A 21,159-nucleotide genomic window follows, 5' to 3' on the forward strand; every position below is an offset into this window, starting at 1 on the left:
CGGAGGTGATAATTATCATCTGCCTTGATGATTTTATTAATGTAAAATGGTGATTACAGAGAATATGTTAGTAAGAACAAGTGAATAATTTCGTAGAGTATGCTTAGGGTAAAACACCGTGTGTTGTGTATGAAGTACAAGTGTCAATTTATAGTCCAAACTAGCTAACAAGATGTCGGATATTTCCGGGATCCTCCATGACTAGCTTCATGAATGTTATTTAACTTAGTATTTTGGGGTCTTTAGCATAGTTGAGATGAAACTATGTTGAGAATAAGTCTTCTCCTGACTATTTAAAACACATTTGTCAATTAAGAACAAAATATAACCGTTATAAATATTAGTAAATAATGATAACGGTAATAGTCGGGATCCTGAGGTAGATGAGGATCCTGAATATTTGATGAGGATTGAGGTCTTGAGGATCCTAAAGGCTTTAAGGATCTTGGACCTAACAATTGCCCCCAAGTTATTCTTGAAAATAGAGTGTTTTTTTTCGAAAATATTAAAGCAATAACTTAAATTAAAGAGATAAAAGGAAAGTTTAAAAATCACTTCTCAATGAATAAGTTTTATCCATATCGAGGTAACCGAGAAGCAGTCAAATCATCTTTCTTATCTCTTTTGTGCTACAAATAAGGGCTTTTGGTAACTTATTTTTTATTCTCTCAAGTCATCATCATCTTATTATGAGGGCAACTCTTTTCCTCTTACTTGTTTTTTGTTGTTCCGGCTAAGAAAACTAGTCGTTCTCGAGCTGGTGCTGTTACCTCTCCCGAGAATGATTTCAGTGATCAGGCAATCTTAACCTACGACGAGGTTTGCTACTTCAAAGATGAGGATATGCAATCTTTGAAAGCCATTGGGGCTTTCCCTTTTGATGTAGTTTTTCATCCTTTCGAGGCTACCGTTCAACTTGATTTTGTGTCTCCGACGTGGGTTTATTTTCCTGAATACCCATTTACTCTAGGTTTAACTTATCATTTACTGGTATCATTCATGATTTCTTTTCAACTACCCAAATTTTTTATATCCAAACTATGCCTGTGGTTTGGAGGATCCTATTTTGGATGGATCGCTTGAATCAGTCCAAGAAAATGGACATTGGATCGCCTGAGCTGGCTCTCATTTATGATCTTTCTACTTTTGGTTCTTCCCATTTCCTGTTAAGAGCTAAGACAAACGAACCCCACCTTATTCTGAAATCTAAACAAAATGATGGCGCTTGGAAGGAAAAATACTTCTTCGTGAGATGTGACTTGATTCCTGAGGGGAATTCCATGCCCAAAACATGGATTAAAAAAGGTTAGGATTTAATTTTAGACTTCAAGGATCTTGAAGTTTATTTCCCTTATTTTGTTTGTTTTGTTGCAGCTTTTAGGTTTGAGGAGCTTGTCCCTGTTACTGGTGATTTCGAGGACAAGATTTCCAAATTTCTCGCACTCCTTGCACTTGAAAGGGTCGTTCAAGCTTCAACATTCTAGTCTCCAAGAGGGTTCCTCTACTACTGCTTCTATGGTTATTGGTTACATTATTTTTCTTGGATACATTTTTTAGAGGATTCTAATTTGATAAAGATCTTTGGCAGGTTCTAAGACTACTCGGTCCAAGGATCGTTTTGGTTTGGAAGATCTTGAAGAAGATATGACCAACGGTTCGATTAGGTTAAACAATAAAAAGGTGTCATTCTTCCTCCTCCCAATAGATCTCGCATAGATCTTACAGTTAAGGTTTCAGTATCCCGTAAGTGGAAGACTTCTGAGGCTATAGATTTTAGCCTAGAGAACCTCAACATCAAGGATACTATTAGGAAGTTGTATTTATTTTCCAAAGTTGTAAGTATCCTGTGCATAAGCATTACTTTATGTTAATATATCATAATAGTTTCTCCCCTGCTGATGTTTGCATTTCTTTCAGGTCTCCACTCATGTTTCTCGGTCCACTAATGATCTAAGGATCCATGTCAAGAAAGTCGAGTCTGTTTTAAAAGATCAGGAGAAAACATGGAGGGCTACCAATGAGGATCTCCTCCGGAGGGTGGAGTTATTGAGTAAACAGAGGGCTGAAAAGGAGGAAGAGCATCTTGCAGATCTTGAGGAGGTGATCGTTGATACGAAGACAAGTGTTATGATAGCTATTCTACAGACTAAGATCTAGTTGGTGGAGGATCTAGAAAATGCAGGTTCCTGGGAAGTAGATGGTTGGCGCAAGGCGCTAGCCAAATTGATTGACAAACTTGTTGCCACCAATCGGGATCATGTATTGCTGCTGACTGAGGGAGGGGAAAAGAAAGATTCGGCTGATGATGACTAGGCTAAGGTCTAGGTCTAGGTCTGCAAAAAGTTAATTTAGGTTTTTCTCGTTTTTATTAGTATTGTAAGACAATTAATCTTTTTGTCAGGTTAATATGCAACCCATTTTTGAATGATATGGTAGTATTTTCCATTCATATCTCTCTTTTGATTTCTCTGCATAATTGTTATGATGTTAGGATCCTTGAATAACTAGTATCCTGAAAAACTTAGTTCCTGTGAAAAATCCTGAAACATAATTTTCTTATTGAATCATTTCTAGCATATATGAATCTTGGTAATCAGACGATTTTTGTTTAGGACCCTGGAAAATGTTGGATTAGGTGTCTAAGCCCATAACTATAATTGGTATGTACTTGATCAAAGAGTAGCATGGTCCATTTAAGTTGCATATCATCAGGACAATTTGTTAGGATGGACTTTTGAGAGGAGGTGATTTACGATAAAAATTACTTGATTAGCTAAGTTCTTAAAAATTGTTGATATGAATTATATTTACTTATGAGTTTGATCTTGTTCATATAAAAATTACTTGATTATTGTCTTAGTTGGTAATTTGATCTTAATGGTTTTTATGAACTCCATAACTTGTCCTCAAGTTATGGAAAATGAAGATTTATTCATTTAAAAGCACATTAAGTCTCATAGGTTATGAAAATGGAAGAGTCTCCATTTTTAATGTCATCATAAAATGTTTTATGTCTTCCATAACTTGTCTTCAAGTTATGGAATTTGAAAAGTCTTCCATAAAAACCATATTAAACTCATAAGTTATGAAAACCAAAAGTTTTTGAATTGTTCAAAACTTTCCCTCAAGTTTTGGAATTTGTAAAGTCCCCCCCCCCCCATGAATATTTAATTCTAAATTAAACCCTAGAACAAAGTCAGTCTTACCGTTAGTAGACCTCATTTATGAAGCCGATCTATAAGGCGCGGGGGGGGGGGGGGGGGGGGATATGGTTACTGCCTATAAAACGGCAGTTTAATCGGTGTCTACTCTCACCACCGCTTCCTTGACTGGTGGAGGGTCGTTAGCCGAATGGGTAGGATATGACTCTAATTTTCCTTTCATTAAAAGTATAATGATAAACATAAAGTAACTAAACTTTATTAAATTCTCAATCTTAGTTACTTTAGGAAAATGTGAATATGGTGCTAACCCATGAAATTGCACTTTGCACCTTGTTAAGTCCTTAGTGGAGCGTGTGTGGTTAACCGGCACACTAATTTGGGACTGACAATGTGTGGCAAAGGGTAGCTTGATGTTAATCATAGATCAATGGAGCGTGTGTGGTTAACCGGCACATTGATTAGGTGGTTGTAACATTGGGTGTACCAAGCTAATTTGCATGGTTAGTCACACCTTGTTTGTGATCCTCGACATCCCAGTCACAAACTTGAAGGGCACAATCGAGATTTAAACATGCCATTGAATAGTTCAATGAATCTCAAAGGATCTAGGAGTTTCAATTCACTTAAAACCTAAAATTCTTTTTCGTTTTTCGTGGTGGAAATTGGTAAATCGTCGTTTACCTACCTTCAAAAATTTCGTAGCTTGGATTACGGCATCCCTCTTCCAAGTTATAAAATATTGTGTTGGGTCATATCCTTAATATTTCATATTGGGTGTTATATTAAAGACATAAATCAACTTGCTTGAATTTCTCCCTCATAGATGTCTGGTTATGAAAACTATGGTCTTCTTTATCCTTTTGGATAAAGTTTTCCTAATGAAGATGATATCCCACATGGCGATCAAGGTGAAAGATTAATCCCTTTATCGTGCATTAATGGTACTGGGAATCATACTTCACTTCCTCCACCACCTCCAGTTATTCTCCCTAACCCACAAGTTCAAAGACTTGAAAAGTTCAAGGTCACTCAATCCCTATTGGCAAGCAATGTTTATATGTGCTCACATCTTGGAGATGAAGTCTCATATTGACAAGTTGGGAGAGTTGGGTGTCGAAGTCTCGAGGAAGTTGGTTGGTGACTGGTTTCTTTAGTCACTCCCTGATGACCGATCATGACACGACCCTTATTAATCTTACCTATTTGCTTGTCACTGCTAAACTAACAATGATTTGGAGCAATGGTAAATCAAATTTGATTGGAAGATCTACTTCGCAAACTTCCATGGACATTGACAATCGTAATATTAGAAGTCCAGAAAAGCTTTATCTTCCTAATGGAAAAGGGATCGACCATGGTCAAGTAATTTGACCCAATGGTAAAGCGAAAGGCTAAGTCTGAGATAGTCTCTTGTACCATTTCCAAAGAGTCCATATGTTTCTTTTTCCAAAAGAAGGGGCATTGGTTGCGAAGCTACCAAATTTACCTGAAAGTTCATAAGGATGGTAAAAGTCAAAAAGTTTGACTTTGCTTCAGGTAAAGTCCACTATCTAAATCTATTAAGTTCCTATTTTGATATTCTTAATGCATGATGTAATGTTATTACATTTTGATGTTTTGGAGAATCAAAGGAAGCTTAAAGAAAGAGTAAGCTGATTCTGATCGTGAAGAGATGGATTTCAATCGCATGGTTCGATGATTAGAATTTTGAGCTGTTACTTAAGAGTTATGATAGATTGCTTAGGAATACATAACAACATGTTTTTCATATGTATTTGCATTTTAAGGATATGTTTTTCCGCAAATATTTCAAAAATAAAGATTTTTTTTATTTATTTTAAGTTTCCTTACAATGACATTTGTGAAAAATTGTTGTTTATATGTTTCCATTGATAGCAATATTGGAAAATGGATTTGATTCTTTCGTTTGTGGTAGTGTCATAATTTACCAAATAAGGAAAAATTCTCATCACCCAAGTTTCAGTTGGATAGACACTTGGAATTATGCAACTTGTATTGTATCATGAATGAGAATTTTCATCTTTGGGAAATTAAGACTAATTCCTTGTTCACATGTATATGTGAGTCAAGTGAAGGACTAGGGGATCGGTTACACTTGGTTGTGCACTGATCAGGTCCACCACAAAGAACGATAAGGCTATTCGTCATGATTTACCAAATTTTAGTAAATATGGTTGTGCTTACAAGTTCAAGTATAATTATGAAAGACTGAAACATTGGAAAAGTTTCAATGCATGGCAGTACGAATGAGAAGAATCAAATTGGGTAGAAAGATAAAAGTTTCTCCAATCTGAAAAGATGGGAGAGTTCTTAAGTATCATGTTTTATGATCATCTTAATGATTACAAAAAATCATATCACAATTGATCCTCAAAGGACATCTTGGTGCATTTGTTTGGCTAAAGAGGAATCGTGAATTGTTGAAATGGTTAAATCAAGAAGATGAGTCATACTTCGTTCCAAAACAAGTCTTAGAGTCAAAGTCCAAGATTGTAACTTGAGTGACATAACCTTAAGAAAGGTTTATAACACTTATCAAATGTAGAGTAAAATGTTATTTACTCTTGTACATTTGAAAGTGGTAACTTGTGATGTTTTTGATAAAACAGAGACCAACTAAGACCAAATGTGTGAAGTGTTTACCTTGATAAGAATCCACACTAACTCTTGAATATTTGTTTGTCATGTAATGTTCCTTGACAAAGTGAATCTTATAAGGCAAGAGGTCAGTGGGAGTCTTAAAGATCTTGAGAAGTTTCAAGAACTACTCAAGAATAAAACCTATTGTTAATCACTAGCACATGACTTGAGTTTTATAACCTATTGTGTTGATATATTCTTATTTTTGTGCCCATTCCAGTTAAAGTTGACTATGCTTGTGAGTTCTAAAATTGTTTGCATAACAACTTGGAAGCAATGGTAGGCCCTTATGCAGCCAGGTGGCAAGAAATTGAGATTGAACAAGTTCAATCCATATGAGCTTGGATTTGTCACTAACCTTGTCTATCGATTATGGTTATGAAAAATTCACACGGATAGGAACACATACACCATAAAATCTAAGTGTCATAAGGTTTCTCTCCGATTCATGAAAATGATGGTGAGGAAACGCTTTCACTAATTAGATTTTAAATAGTTAGCAGTTGTGATATTTGTATTTCTCAAATTCCTTTATGATTACGACATCCCTCTTCATATTTCGAATTGTGAGAAATGACAAAAAGGTCTAAACATTATGATTACGACATCCCTCTTCATAATTGTGTAAGACACACATGTAAGCTATCAAAGAAAAGGTGTACGAGTTTAAGAAGCTTAGATAAAGTCTTATCAAAGCATCTCGTATCAAAAAACTGAGCTTTAGTAATGAAAGTCAATAAAGTATTGATTTCTAGAAGTCAAGCTGATTTCTAGATACATGTCATATGTCACACCCCCAAACCAAGGATGGCGGAAACGTCCGGGGGTGGAGGACTTCATGTAGAGTATCACAACAACGAGTATAATAGTGCTCAAAAGTAAATACAACCATCATAAATATAATTGGAAAAGTTACACCAAAGTATATGTTTACATGATTCAAATCAATTACATTATGATACAAAATGAACTGTTTGACGAATTATCATCCCATCCTCAAAACATTGTTGATTTCCTGTTTCACTGAATTTATGAGAATACAAGTAGTTTTGAAAAAGGGTCAACACAAAGGTTGGTGAGTTCATAAGCTTTTGACAGTAAGAGTTTAAAAATCGATCTTTGTATAGAGATGTATGTTACCAAGAAAAATCCAATATTTTCCTTATAAAAGTTATGTGGTCCTAAATACCAGGACCGAAAACGAACAAGTATTTGTCATACTTAAAGATATAAGAGTGGATTTAAATGATGTGTAGTCATAAATACCTAAACCGAGAGTGTACAATAATATATGTATTTATTGATATAAAAGTGATTTTAAATCGACATAAAACCCCTTTTGTTTTATAAAAATCCTGTAAACTTTATGTATTGTTAGCTCCCTATGTGAGTCGCTATAACCATACTATGACTAGAGGTAACCTGCACAACATCTTTTAGACGCCCTGATCCTATGACTCTTGTCACCCGCAGACCTGCCGGTCCGGCTGTAGCTAGCAACGAGGTGTGGGATGTCAACCCCAATATAGATCTATACATAATTATCACACTCTCCCTACAAGAGATTTTGGTTATAACTTACAGGAATTGGGATCCCGTACTCGGACGTACGGGGAGAGATAGTCTCACATTCTGAGTTAACGAGTTTACGTGTAGTGTGCGTGAGTGTAGAACCTTTTTGTATGAATGTACCCTTTTTGTACGAGTGTGTTATGTGATGAATCATAAACTATACCTATTATAGTTTATCCAAAACGTTTGTAATGTATAAGAACTCTTTTATGAAAATGCATTAGTGTTATGAATCCATAAACTATGCTTATTATAGCTTAATATACGTGTTCTAAATGAATGAATAATCTTATAATGAATGACTAAATTTCAGTTTATGATGATAAACTAACAAGGGAAACACATTCAATATTTAGAACTTATTGTTATACGCTTTGCTCAACATAATACAAAGTGTTATGAAATTTATATGTTGTTAACTAACTTTAACCTTTCTGCGCTGTTTTAGAAAAGTCATAGAAAAATCATACGAAGTCAAAAAGTAGATCCATAAATTCTGAGAGTTCCCAAAATGTGTCTAGTTTACTCATAATTTTTATCTTGATTTTTAATGACCTCTAACTCGGGTGAAAAAGTCCATAATCACAAACTGGTCCGGATTGGTGTTTGAAAAGATAGGCAGTTTTGTAAAAATCGCCATAAATTGTAGAAAAATCATATGGAGATGTGCAAGTAGTCATTTTAAAGCTAAGAACTGGGAAATACTTACATCTAAAATAGTTTTGAAAACAAAAATGTTTAAGTTTTCCAAAACAGTCCGTGAATGGAGTTAAACTTTTCTGATGAAGGCTGTTAGAAAAGTTTAGTTATGTTCGTGGTGTTTTAACTTGTATTCCCCCCTTAAAAACTTGAGAAAACATGAATATGTAGGGGTATGAACTCACCTTGAGTGATTTTAGTGGATGACTGTTGGATTAGGGAAGTGTTTAACTCAAGAACACTTGAAGATGCCTTGAAGATTTTCGAGAATCTAACACCAAAATGATGTAATTTGCGTAAGCAATCTATGATCGGAGTAGAATAGCGTGTAATTATCACAAGGAGGATGAATTATACTTACCAAGAATGGAAGAAAGCTTGAGGATCAGCCTTGAAATCTCGAAATTGATAGAGAAAGTTTGAGAGAAAAGTGGAGTTGGATCCTTGGTGAAATGAGAGCAAATGAGAGAAGTGAGGAGAGAGGAGAGATGTTCCATCTCTTAGAACGTGGGAAATGGCTGGTAATTGAGTGGAAAGGACATTGAAGTGACCTAGGTAAGGTGGGAAGGTGTGGTTGGCCATAGAGTGGGTGTGAGGGTGGTTGTTTGTGTCATAAGGTAAAGCAAAGTCAACACTCCACCTAAATTATTCACCCACTAGATTTTATTATTTAAATAAAGATTTTCATGAAAATATGATTAAATTATGAATATTTAGGTTTTATTATGTTAAAATACGAGTTTGAGTGAACATCCCGCATTAAAATCTCGAAAAACGAGCTTAAAATGTTAAAAATATTGAAAATGGGTGAAAAGCGTCAAAAATCTGAAGTCCGGCCGGAGGTTCGGCCCTCTGATGCTTGGAACCGAAAGTAGAAGAGAAGGACCGAGAGAGGGAAGGAAATGAACCGAGAGTGCGAGAAATGCTTAGAAGCGAGGCTTGGTCGGAGGGGGAACCGAGAGTGAGGTTTGGCCCGAGAGACTTCGCCCCTTCCCAGTTTCGGCCCGAGAGGCTTCCAGGTCTCGGTTTCGGTTCTTTCTTGGTTTCGGCTTCTAGGTCTCGGTCTCGGTCTCGGCCTCCAAGAGGAGTTTCGGCTCCTTGAGGCTGATTTTCGCGTTTTTACCCCGTTTTAAGCCGTTTTCGACCCGGTTAAGAGTCGGGATGGCCCGAATGACTATAAAAAGTTACGGGAACTTTTGAGAGAGATTTGGGAGAGATTTCACATGCTTGGAGAGATTTCTCATACAAAGAGGGATTTGGGAGAGATTTCACATACTTAGAGAGATTTGGGAGAGATTTCACATTCTTAGAGAGATTTCTCATACAAAGAGAGATTTGGGAGAGATTTGACATTCTTGGAGAGATTTCTCATACAAAGAGAGATTTGGGAGAGATTTCACATTCTTAGAGAGATTTCTCATACAAAGAGAGATTTGGGAGATATTTGACATTCTTGGAGAGATTTCTCATACAAAGAGAGATTTGGGAGAGATTTCACATACTTAGAGAGATTTGGGAGAGATTTCACATACTTAGAGAGATTTCACATTCTTAGAGAGATTTCTCATACAAAGAGAGATTTAGGAGAGATTTGACATACGTGGAGAGATTTGACATACGTGGAGAGATTTCTCATACAAAGGTCCGTAAACCCTGTTAAGCCTTGTTTAAGGACCTTACACACTCCTGGTGAGCATGCAACATTGATTTATTGGTTTGGTTCGTTACTTACCACAGTTTTAGGCTAAAGAAATCTAGATGTACGAACTTTTCAATTTATGACTTCTCATTGGAATAGCGAGTTGTATAGTATTTACCTAACATAAACTCTAGTACCCAAGGGCAAATTGAGTCGAACGGTTTGACTTGTTGACTTCGGTTGACTTTGACTTAACCGGAAATTGACGGTTATCACATCATAGCTAATGTGAGCATAAGTGTTATGCTAATAAGGATATAATTATCATGTTAGTGAGAGCATGATTATTATGTTAAGTATTGCAAGTTAGCAATGTTAATTATAGAAAACAAAAGTTTTGATTTGCAAAGTTGCAGGGTTTGAAAAGTTGTTTTGCTATAATTAAGGGAGAGGAAATTATACTTCATCCTAATTCTAAAAGCCTAGATTGAGATTTTAATCAAATTTAGTCAAATAGATATATAAATGTTATGTTGGAATGGTTCAACATAAGGAAATTCTATATATGGAAATGTTAATTGCGTTCTCAAAATTCGATTATGATTATGGAAAACAAATAAATTTTCCAAATGCCTATGGCATTAAGAGGGAAAAGGACTAGAATTGGATATGACTAAAATTATTAAGCAATTGTCGAGGACAATATGAGGTTTACCAATGATTGGTTGCTCATTGACAGTTGAAAGTATAGTGTGCATTTTTGGAAGGGCCATATTGACATATTCTGAAAAGAGGCAACTCTTGTTCAAAAGTGATAGTCAATATAGGAATATGGAAATGTTTCCATAGGTGGAAGTTATTCTTTAAATTTGTGTAATACTAGAAAACTTAATGCAAGAAGGATGTTCAAAGGAATGTACTTTGAATTTGAGACTTCAGTTCCATGGAATTGCTCTCCATTGGAATACTTTGTAATATCTGTTGCCAAGTATCTGTGACTTTTCTGCATAGTCATTACAAGAGGATCAGTGCATATAAGTTTAGAATCTAACAGATTTCAGTAAATGGCAAAGAATCTTGTATTCTTACATTTATCATAAGGATTTAGAATTGTGAAATGAGCATCATTGAAATGTTTTCAATTGATATATTCCACAAAGGAATGACCATAGGTAAACATAGTGTGCATGCTTGTATCATGGGAAAACTATTGTTTTAGGTCAAGCATTAAGTTGATTATTTAAAACATTATATAATGAATAATGAGTAATCAATATGATTCAAAAGTTTTGGGGCCATATAGGATTAGTATTATTCTTGTGTTTCACTTTGCATGTTTTGACTTCCTGAATAACTAGGTTATTCAAACCATCCACAGTCTATCATACTTTAGAAGTAGGTATTGAGGCAAGCCTGTCATGAATGGGTCTGTAGTTTGTCTAGATATTTTAGACTTAGTTGTAGTGTTCATGAGTGCTCCTGGAATAAGATTCGAGTATTGGATTAAACCCACACTCATTTGAATCACTTCATGGATTTTATCATGAGTGATCATGAGACGATAATATCTTATATTCTTCAAACGGAGACGTATGAGTTGTAGTTGCGCGTCGGTTTCACATTGACATATGTAAACGCATCAGTAACTTGGTTGTTATAAAACATATCGTTGTGTGTAATTTGATGAGTAAGTACGAGAAAGCATATGAGTCGAAGTTTATCCATTTCTTTTACTCCATGTGGATAAAAGCGATATCTGTGGGCCCCTGGATGATTTAGTGATGATAACCTTAAGTGCTCGGTCGGGCCTGGACTGATTTGATTTGTTCAATTAGTCGGTCGTCATAAATCAGAAATCAGGAAACAACAAATGGACAGAGAGAATGATTATAATCCATGTCTCAGTCTATATGATATCTAGAATGGAGGAATATATGATCCCTTATCTAATGGAGGCGCCATTGACTAGGTCAGAGTTCGACAACCGCTTTTAAGAGTTGCGATTGCTAGTCGGGATTTTGGAGTTGTACTTGCAATAATAGTTATTAGACTTATCCAAGTGGGAGAATATTGGATTAGGTGTCTAAGACCATAACTATAATTGGTATGTACTTGACCCGAGATTAACATGGTCCATTTGAGTTGCATATCATCTGGACAATTTGTTAGGATGGACTTTTGATAAGAGGTTATTTATGATTTATTAATATATTATAAGTTATAATATATTAATATGAAATCATATGATTTAATTAGTATTGATCATGAATTAGTTTGAAATTAATTTAGTAATCAAAAGAGACTAATTAAATCTATGGGGACTAATTAAGGTAATTATGTATATTTATATGTGTTGGGCTTATGATCCATGTTGGGCCACATGAACCATGGATTATAAGACCCATGGGTATGGATTTGGGTTATACCCATGACCCTTGGAATGCTACATACAAATATGAGCTTTTTAGCCTAAAAATGCCTACACATGTTCTTGGAGTTCATGGAGGTGATTTTGGTGCATGGAGATTCTCTCTCAAGAGCCACCTTTGTCCATGGTGTGTTGTGATTCCATTTGAGGCATCCACACTATTGGTTCTAAGTTCTTAAAGGCCAAATACAACAAGGTTTCAAGCCACATAAAAGGTATGTTATCCTAACTAGTATTTCATATTGTTTATGTCAATTGCATGCTAATTATAGGCTTAATGCTTCGGAAATACCATTACATGTATAATTAGAGAAAACATAGATCCAAGGCATTTAGGGTTGTATGTGCACCATAGGATATTGTAGTATACAAAACCCAACACAAAATTCAGGATCGTTAAACTTTATCTAGAGTTCTTTGAGAATAAGGATAAATGGAACCTGATTATCTCCAACTTTTTCCTTAAGCTTTGTAAGTTCTTCAACCTTGGAATTTATTAAGGATAAATCTTAACTTAGGAAAGAACTTCGATTCATTATTGACTTCTAATAATGAGGCTCTTTACCAATGAGGGTCGATGAGGATCCATAAGGACGAGGATCGTTATTGACGAGGATCCTTAAAGATGAGGATCCTAGATCATATAGGGGAAATCCCTTCTTAGGATAACCTGTTTAGGTTATAGACTTTGACAAAATTCTTGTGTAACACCATAGTTTCAATAGATAAAACATTAATGTTATATACTGGGGAGCATCCTAACTTGTGATATAATTCCTGGGAAATATCATTACTTATGATAACATGAAAATGTTATGATTCGTGTGTATTCTCTGGGGAATATTCCCAACGTGTGATAACATGAAGCTGTTATAGCCCTTATGTAATATCTGGGGCAAGATCCTAATTTTGGACAACATGAAAATGTTATAAACCTATAACACCCATAATCCAACAGCCCAAGAAAAGGAAACGAGAACCCAAAATCAGTCAGCCAACTCGTCGAGTACAAGGAAGAACTCGACGAGTCGGAGCGACATCCGTGTCGCAGACTAAGTGGCCGACTTGGCGAGTCGAGGGAACTGACTCGGCGAGTCAGTTTTGGGTTGGGAAACCCTAATTTCGGGACTTGGTACCCTATTTAAGCATTCTATTCTCCTCTTTAGAGTCTCAATTACAGCCTCCATAGTCCAGGACCGAAACCCTAGCCACCCAACTTCATTTCTTGAGTTTTGTGAAGATTAAGGTCCCTTGGAGTGCATCTTGAAGGTTTGAGAGAAAGGAGCAAGGAAGGAAGTGTAGATCCAGCCTCTACATCGGTTTGGCAGCTGGTAGAAGGTAACAAGTCTATACATTGAGCATTCATTAGATAGATCCCCTTCTTAGCTTAGATTTTTGTCATTTGGGCCATTTCCTAGGCCAATCCTAACATTGAGCCTTTGAGGATGAAAAGGACTTCAGATCTGGGCATTTATGAGCTTTAAGAGCTCTGAGTGGGTAGCTTTACCCAACTATGGCTTCATTTCATGATTTAGACATCCATTTCTAGCCTAGTTTGATGTTTTAGCCTCATATCTCAATACATACACATAGAGCTTGCAACTTTACGTGTTATGCAAGCTCTAGAAGTCCAGATATATGTTTTGGATGCTTTGAAATCATTTAAGATCAACTATTTGGTGATGGCATTCAAAGGACTCGACGATTCACTCATCGGACTCGATGAGTCGGGTTGCGAACCCAAATTTCCCATGTTAGTGAGTTAAGAGTTGAATTAGTGAGAGGAAGGAGATGACTCAACGAGTTAAAAAAGAATCAGACCATGAAGCGAAACAAATCGACGAGTGCAAGGAGGGACTCGACGAGTATAGTCGAAATGTCCCGATGATCATTTCAGGAAGAACTCGACGAGTTGACTGAGAGGACTACGAGTTTAGTTGATTGGGATTGACCTTGACTGGACCTTGACAAGAGCGTTGACTTTGATTAAGGGTAAAATGGTCATTTTACCCTAGGAAGGAGTTTTGGATATTGACTATGTATTATCGTGTTTTGATAGCCGGGGGGACGCCAAGGCAGTTACCGGATATTCCTCACCACGAGATTTTACAGTCAACTTTACAAGGTGAGTTTCCCTTCAGTAGGAACGAGTCTAAGGCACCAATTCTGGCCCATAGCATGTTGTGATTAGTAGTTGAGTGTGGGCGGGGCCCGTATCTCCCAGTTAGCTGAGTGTGGGTGGGGCCCGTATTTCCCAATAGAGGAGTTTGATATAATTCTAAATGGTAGATCTACTTATACTTGTTGTCTGCGTGATACTTGTATATCTGCCTAGTAGTTGAGTGTAGGCGGGGCCCGTATCTCATAGCAACCGAGTGTAGGCGAGGCCCGTATCTTGAGTAGCTGAGTGTGGGCAGGGCTCTTATCTCAAAGTTAGCGGAGTGTGGGCGGGGCCCATATCTCTTAGTTAGTGGAGTGTGGGCGAGGACCGTTTCTCCATAAGTGTGGGCGGGGCCCATATCTCCTAGTTGCATGATTATATATGTATGGTATGTAGTAGTTTGGGGGAGCTCACTAAGCTTCGTGCTTACAGTTTCAACTTTATTTTTAGGGACTTCAGCTAGTAAAGGGAAGAGCTTGAGCTGATGGCATTGCATACACCACCGTTGATTAGCCTGGGAGTTTACTCTGATTTTATTATGAGACTGTTATTCGTTATCATATATTATGAGCTTTGAGATACTTGTTTTACGTTTTATTTTATGGCAATGAGATTTATGTTTGATAAATGATTTTGAAAACAAAATTTTTGGCTTGTATTTTTGGGATGTTTCAAAACCTTAAGGATCTTAACTTATGTTCAAGGGTAAGAGGGTTTCCAAGCCACTATGTCATGAAATGATCCCCTTATCCATATCCTATAGTTAGATATCACGCGTTCAAGCAAGGCATATAAACCTTAGTTCGTGTGAAAGAGGTAATTAGCTCTTTAAACCTTAGAGGGATTAACTACCCTTAAGCGTAGGAGAGATGATCAGTCTCTAGCTTATGTATATGATAGTTTAAAAATCCTTATGTTTTAGGATTTTCAACCTCAAGTATCCCTATATTTTAGGATTTTGAGGATCCTAATATTTTAGGATCTTCAAGCCCGAGGATCCTTTTGTTCCAGGATCATTACTTATGGAGATCCTTAGTTGTATGTTATTGTGCATAGCAAACGTTATCTAGGGGTGGGTGTTAATCTAGCTAACGCCCTTCTGATGCTTAAGTTAGTAATGTGATCGAGGAGAAAGTAAGTAATGAAGAAAAGTTTAAGGTAAGTAACATGTGTACCTTGGTTTTGTTGAGGATTAATTGACCCTACTTACATGTAGTATGCTTTGAGGTGTATAGCATCCTAAGATGTTGGCAGAACGTCTCCTTCGAGTGTTGCTAGCCAATATGCTCGTTTTCTTGCTTCAGCATCTATGAGATATGGTCCTTCCCATTTAGGAGTTAATTTACTTGCATTGGGATCCTTGGTGTTTTGGAATGTTTTCCTTAATACTAAGTCTCCTGTTTGAAACCTTCTTACTTTTATGTTCTTATTATAAGCCTTGGTGATCCTTTGTTGATAAGTAGCAACGCATATTTTGGCCAGATCTCTGAGTTTGTCAATAATGTCAAGATCATGTGCTAGGATCCTGTCGTTATTCTCTTGATCTTGCAGCAAGTATCTTGTCGTCAGTCATCACTAACATGAAGACTTTTCCTCCTGGGGCTATTGATAATTGTCCCACTATGTCCATTCCCCATTTCTTGAATGGCCATGGAGAGATAATAGGATGTAGAGGTTCTGTCGGTTTATGCAGGATGTTGTTATGTCTTTGGCAATTATCACACTTTTGAGCATGTAGAAAAGAATATTTCTTCATGTTCGGCCAGTAATATCCTATTCTTAGTACTATGGAGCATAAGGATCTACCCCGAGTGTGGTTGCCACAGTCTCCTTCATGTATTTCCTTCAAGACTTTTGCAGCTTCGGGATCTTCCAAGCATCTAAGGTATGGACCTGCCATGGACTTTTTATAGAGTTTACCTTGGATTATCATGAATCTTGAGACTCTTGTTCTGAATGCTCTTTCGCTTCTTTCTTTTGTTGGGATCGTGTCATTTTGGAGATACTCCATAATTGGTTGGGTCCATGATTATGGACTTCTTTGAGGATCCTGTTTGTCGGGGTCCCTTTGAGGAAGGATCTGTGGGTTAGGATCTTCAATAGTTGTTACATTTGTTGGTTGTTCAGAATCATTGGATTTGTCAGAGAGGGTTTTTATGGATGGGGTTATTATGTGGGTTATAGGGATCTTCATTTCTGGTGGGATCCTAAGGGAGGATCCTAAGTTGGCTAATGTGTTTGCTTCTATGTTTTCTTCTCTGGGAACTTGGGTCAGGCTAAAGTTCTCAAAATTAGAGGCTAATTTTTTTGAGGATCTCTAGATATAGTGCTAATCTTTCACCTTTCACTACGTAAGATCCATTAAAGTGATTGGTTAGTAATAAAGAATCAACAAATACCTGAAGATCCCTGATTTGAAGATCCTTAGTCAATTGTAGTCCCATGATGAGTGCTTCGTTATTGGTAGTGTTGAATTTGCAACTGACTGTCTGGGGTAGGATGTCCCCATGTGGCGACTTTAGTACGATCCCTAGCCCTGTTCCTTTTTTATTTGAAGCTCCATATGTGAATAGTGTCTATTTTCCTAAGTGTTCATCTTCTAGGAGTTGCTTGGATTCCATGTCTACTTCGTTTTGTAGATTAACACTAAAGTCAGCAACAAAAGTCTGCTAATGTGTGTGACTTTATGGAGGATCTTGGTTCATATCTGATGTCGAACGTGCTTAACTTCAATGACCATTTTGCCATCTTTCCTGACATTTCTGGTTTTCTCATAACATTCTTGATAGGATAATTAGTTTTCACATGTGTAGTGTGTGTTTCGAAATAAAGTCTTAATTTTGTAGAGGCAGTTAGTAAGGCAAGAATTAATTTTTCGAGGTGAGTGTACCTGGTTTTAGGATCCAGAAAACTTTTACTTACACAGTCTATAGGATGTTGGTCTCCATTAAGATTCTTGGTCAGGACATCACTTACCGCATTTGAGGATACTGGGAGGTAGAGGAGAAGTGGTTCTCCATCTATATGCTTTACCAGTAATGGTGCAAAACTCAAGTATTTTTTGAGTTCCTTAAAATCTCTTTCATGATCTTCAGTCCATTCGAACCTCTTGTTTTTATTAAAGATATTGTAGAAGGTTTTACATCTTTCTGAGGATCTTGAAATGAACATGTTGAGTGTCGCTACCCTTCCGGTTAGCCTTTGGATGTCTTTTGTTAAAGATAGAGATTATAGCTCAATGATTGCTCTAATCTACTATGGGCTTGATTCTATTCCTCTCTTGGTTACCATATATCCAAGGAACTTGCCTGACTTCATCCCAAAGTGGCATTTGAGTGGATTCAACTTCATATTGTATTCGTCTAGGATGTCAAATGCTTCTTTAAGATCCATGAGATGATCTTCAGCTTTCATTGACTTCACCACCATGTTGTCAATATAGACCTCCATGGTGTCCCCCAACTTGTCTTTAAAAATCCGATTCACCAATCTTTGATATGTTGCACATGCATTTTTAAGACCAAAAGGCATTGCAGTGTAACAATATATACCTATTGGTGTTATAAACATTGTATCTTCTTGATCGGATGGTTCCATCTGGATTTGTTGGAATCCTGCTGAAGCATCCATGAAGGTTAAGAGTTTGTGGCCAGCTGTTGCATCTATCATAGAGTTAATATGTGGTAGAGGGAAAGGATCCTTAGGACAAGCCTTGTTAAGATTCGTGTAATCTACACATACTCACCATTTTCCGTTTTTCTTGTGTACGAAAACCACGTTATCTAGCCATCTTAGGAACTTTATCTCCTTGATCATTCATGTCTTGAGGAGCTTCTCTACTTATTCTTGGATGATCTGATTCCTTTCAGGTGCAAACTTCCTTCTCTTTTGGTGTATTGGTCTGAAAGAAGGATCAATATTAAGTTTGTGAGTGATAATACTCTTGTCTATACCTGTCATATCTCCGTGTTTCCATGTAAATGTCTTGCTTCTAGTTCGAAGGAATTTTAACAGTTCTTGCTCGATTTGCTTAGGTATTGAGGATCCTATGAGGACTTTAGCTTCAGGATCCTCGATGCTCAGTGGCACTTCCTTCACGTCTCGCTCCTTCATTTCTAGAACACTTTGTGCCCTTGCCTTAATTGCTATGCTTGCTGAGGTTTGGTCGTAGGCTTCATAGAAGTTTTATAACATTCCTTCGATTCTTGTTGATCTCCCATGATCTTTACTGTTCCCCATGGAGTAGGCATTTTTACACATTGATGATATGGTGATAGCACTACTTTCATCTCGTGGATCCACGGTCTAGCTAGTATCACATTATAAGAATATAAGGTGTCAATAACATATAAATTTTGTATAGAGTTTACCCCCTCTATGTATATTGGTAACTTTATCTCCCCAATCATGTGTTTCATTTCCCCGCTAAATCCTATGAGGACCGAGGATTTCTTGATTATCTCTGATTCTGGGATGTTCATCCTTTTTAGTGCGTCTAGGAGTATGATATTGACCGAGGATCCTCCGTCAAAAAGGATCCTTCTTGTGAAATGGTTGGGCATGTACAATGTTATCACGAGTCTGTCATGGTGAGGATCTTGAATCCCTTCCCTGTCCGTCTCGTCAAACGTGATTTCCTTTTCACTCCTAACCATGGTATTCTTCCGTGGTCTATCTTTATTTTTTGTTTTAGAGACCTTGGCGTGTCTTTTAGCATGAGAATAAGAAGTACCACAGATGCTAGATCCGCCTGAGATAACGTTAATTATCTTAGCGTTTGGGGTTCGAGATCCTGGTTTCTCCGGGATCTTGTGACCATCCTGGTTGTTCTCCTTGGATTTTTCTCTTTTTCTCCCGAGGATCTCTTTGAGGTATCCCTTTCTAAGGAGGTAGTTGATCTCTTTTCTTAGGGCTATACAATCCTCCGTTATGTGACCAAAGTCTTCTTGGTAAGCACACCATTTGGACTTGTCTTTCCAAATGGTGGACTTGTTATCCCTCTTAGTCCATCTTGTTTTGTCTCCAAGATCCTTCATAGCATGAATTATACCTGAAATATCCAAAGAAAAACAATAGACAGTGATCTTAGGAAGTTCCTCTTCTTCTCCTTCATCTTCGAGGGCATTGCCCATGTGGTGATCTAGTTTGGAATAGGGCTTCAATTTGTAGGATCTTGGGGTCGAGGATTCGGCATTCCTATTGGGATTCTCATATTGAATTGAGTGGTTGCTTCTCTTCTGGATTTCTTTATCTTCTTCAAGCCTTATGAATCTCAATGTTCGGCACCTGACTTCATCCAATCTCTCGTAAGGGGTCATCACAAGATCTTCATAGAAGGGTGAATCCTTCCTTAGACCCATTTTGAAGGCCTCTACAGCAGTCTCCATGTCAATGTTGGGGGTGCTTAGAACTTCCCTGCCAAACCTGTTAACAAAATTCATCATTCGTTCCTTAGGATCCTGAACCACTCAATAAAGATCACTAGCGATCTTCTCGAAGGTTTTGCTGCAAGAAAACTGGTTATCAAAAATATTGACTAAGTGAGCAAACAAAGTAATAGAGCATAGAGGAATGTTTAGCAGCCATTTAAGAGTTGATCCCGTGAGGGTTGAACCAAAGAATTTGCATAGGAAAGCTTCCTGTAAGTGCACTGGGATGGGAATGATCTCCATCCTTTCTCGGTATTGTGTTATGTGTTCTTCAGAATCCGTAGTTCCATCATAAGTCTTCATGCTAGGAGCTTGGAAGTGTTTAGGAACTTCGGTATCATCTATCGTAGGAGCAAATCTCGAGATCCTGTGATTTGTTGGAGATGCTTCTGGTATGGGTTGGACCACCCCGCGTACGCTTGAGATAATTTGTCTTAACTGCTGAAGTTCCCTAGCTATGTTTGGATTTATTCTTGCATCAATATTAGTAAAGTTAGTATTAATGGTATTGTTGTTTAAGAAATTACTAGAATCAAGGTGTAACATCCTATTTATTTATTAATTAAATAAATAAATTGATGAATGTACAGTAGCCCTAAAATAAATATTTATATATCTAATGATATACCCGTAGAGCTGATTGTCACACTTTAAGAGATTGGGGGATAAAAGTGTGAAATCCAGACTTAATTGGTAAGTATTTAAGAAGGCATGGACTACTTGGTTAATTATAGGACTAAATTGAAGGGATTTTGGAAGCTTAGGGGCTGCATGGTAAATGTAGGGACTTAAGTTGAGAGTATTTTGAGTGGCTGGTGTTAAAATGGTAATTATTGGCTTGTTTGAAAACAAAAAGGGAAGAGGGGTCAGTTTTTCCATTATGGCAAATTCATAAATGGAGCCGGTTATATAAGTTTCCTTATCAATAAAACCCTAAGCAGGAAAAGACTTCTCCAACCGCCATGAGCGATCCCCGACCGCCGCTTGCTTTCCTCCTCGCCACCACTGAAGCCAGTCGCCGAAAATCCATCTCTTCTACATCGGAAAGTGAGTACGGTGGTTGGATGGTTTGTTGCTGTTACGAACCACCAGACCTCAACCATCGTTTTTGTTGCTACTGGAGGCGGAGGATGACGATGGAGCATCGTTCAGTCAGAAGCAGCGGGAGACAAGTCGTAGCCACCTACGCCGCCTCCTCCTCCTCATCTGTGAAGGCAAAGTAGCGGGACCATCGGTGGAGCCGCAAGATCAATCGACAATGAGGCTAGGAGCCGCTAATCACCATTGTTATGTTGCTATTGCCACCGCCGGAGGAACTTGAGCGTAGATGTCATTGTCACGGACCCCCCCCCCCTCTGCTCGGTTCATTGCTGTTGAACCTCTATCTCTATCCTGATGGCATGAAA

At 37.5% G+C, this 21,159-nt stretch overlaps 1 protein-coding gene across 1 annotated transcript; it reads right to left on the minus strand.

Moving 5' to 3' along the window:
- Positions 1-18,469: 18,469 nt before the first annotated feature.
- LOC145046948 (uncharacterized) lies at positions 18,470-19,765 on the minus strand. Its single transcript, XM_078995206.1, has one exon. It carries the CDS (start codon positions 19,763-19,765, stop codon positions 18,470-18,472), a length of 1,296 nt encoding a protein of 431 aa, XP_078851332.1.
- Positions 19,766-21,159: the final 1,394 nt, after the last annotated feature.

Source organism: Lactuca saligna, chromosome 5, assembly GCF_052625555.1.
Source record: "Lactuca saligna cultivar CGN05327 chromosome 5, ASM5262555v1, whole genome shotgun sequence".
In the NCBI taxonomy this organism is placed as follows: domain Eukaryota; kingdom Viridiplantae; phylum Streptophyta; class Magnoliopsida; order Asterales; family Asteraceae; genus Lactuca; species Lactuca saligna.

Coding starts and splice junctions, on each gene's coding strand:
- LOC145046948 (XM_078995206.1), bottom strand. CDS start 19,765: ATGAATTTTGTTAACAGGTTTGGCAGGGAAGTTCTAAGCACCCCCAAC.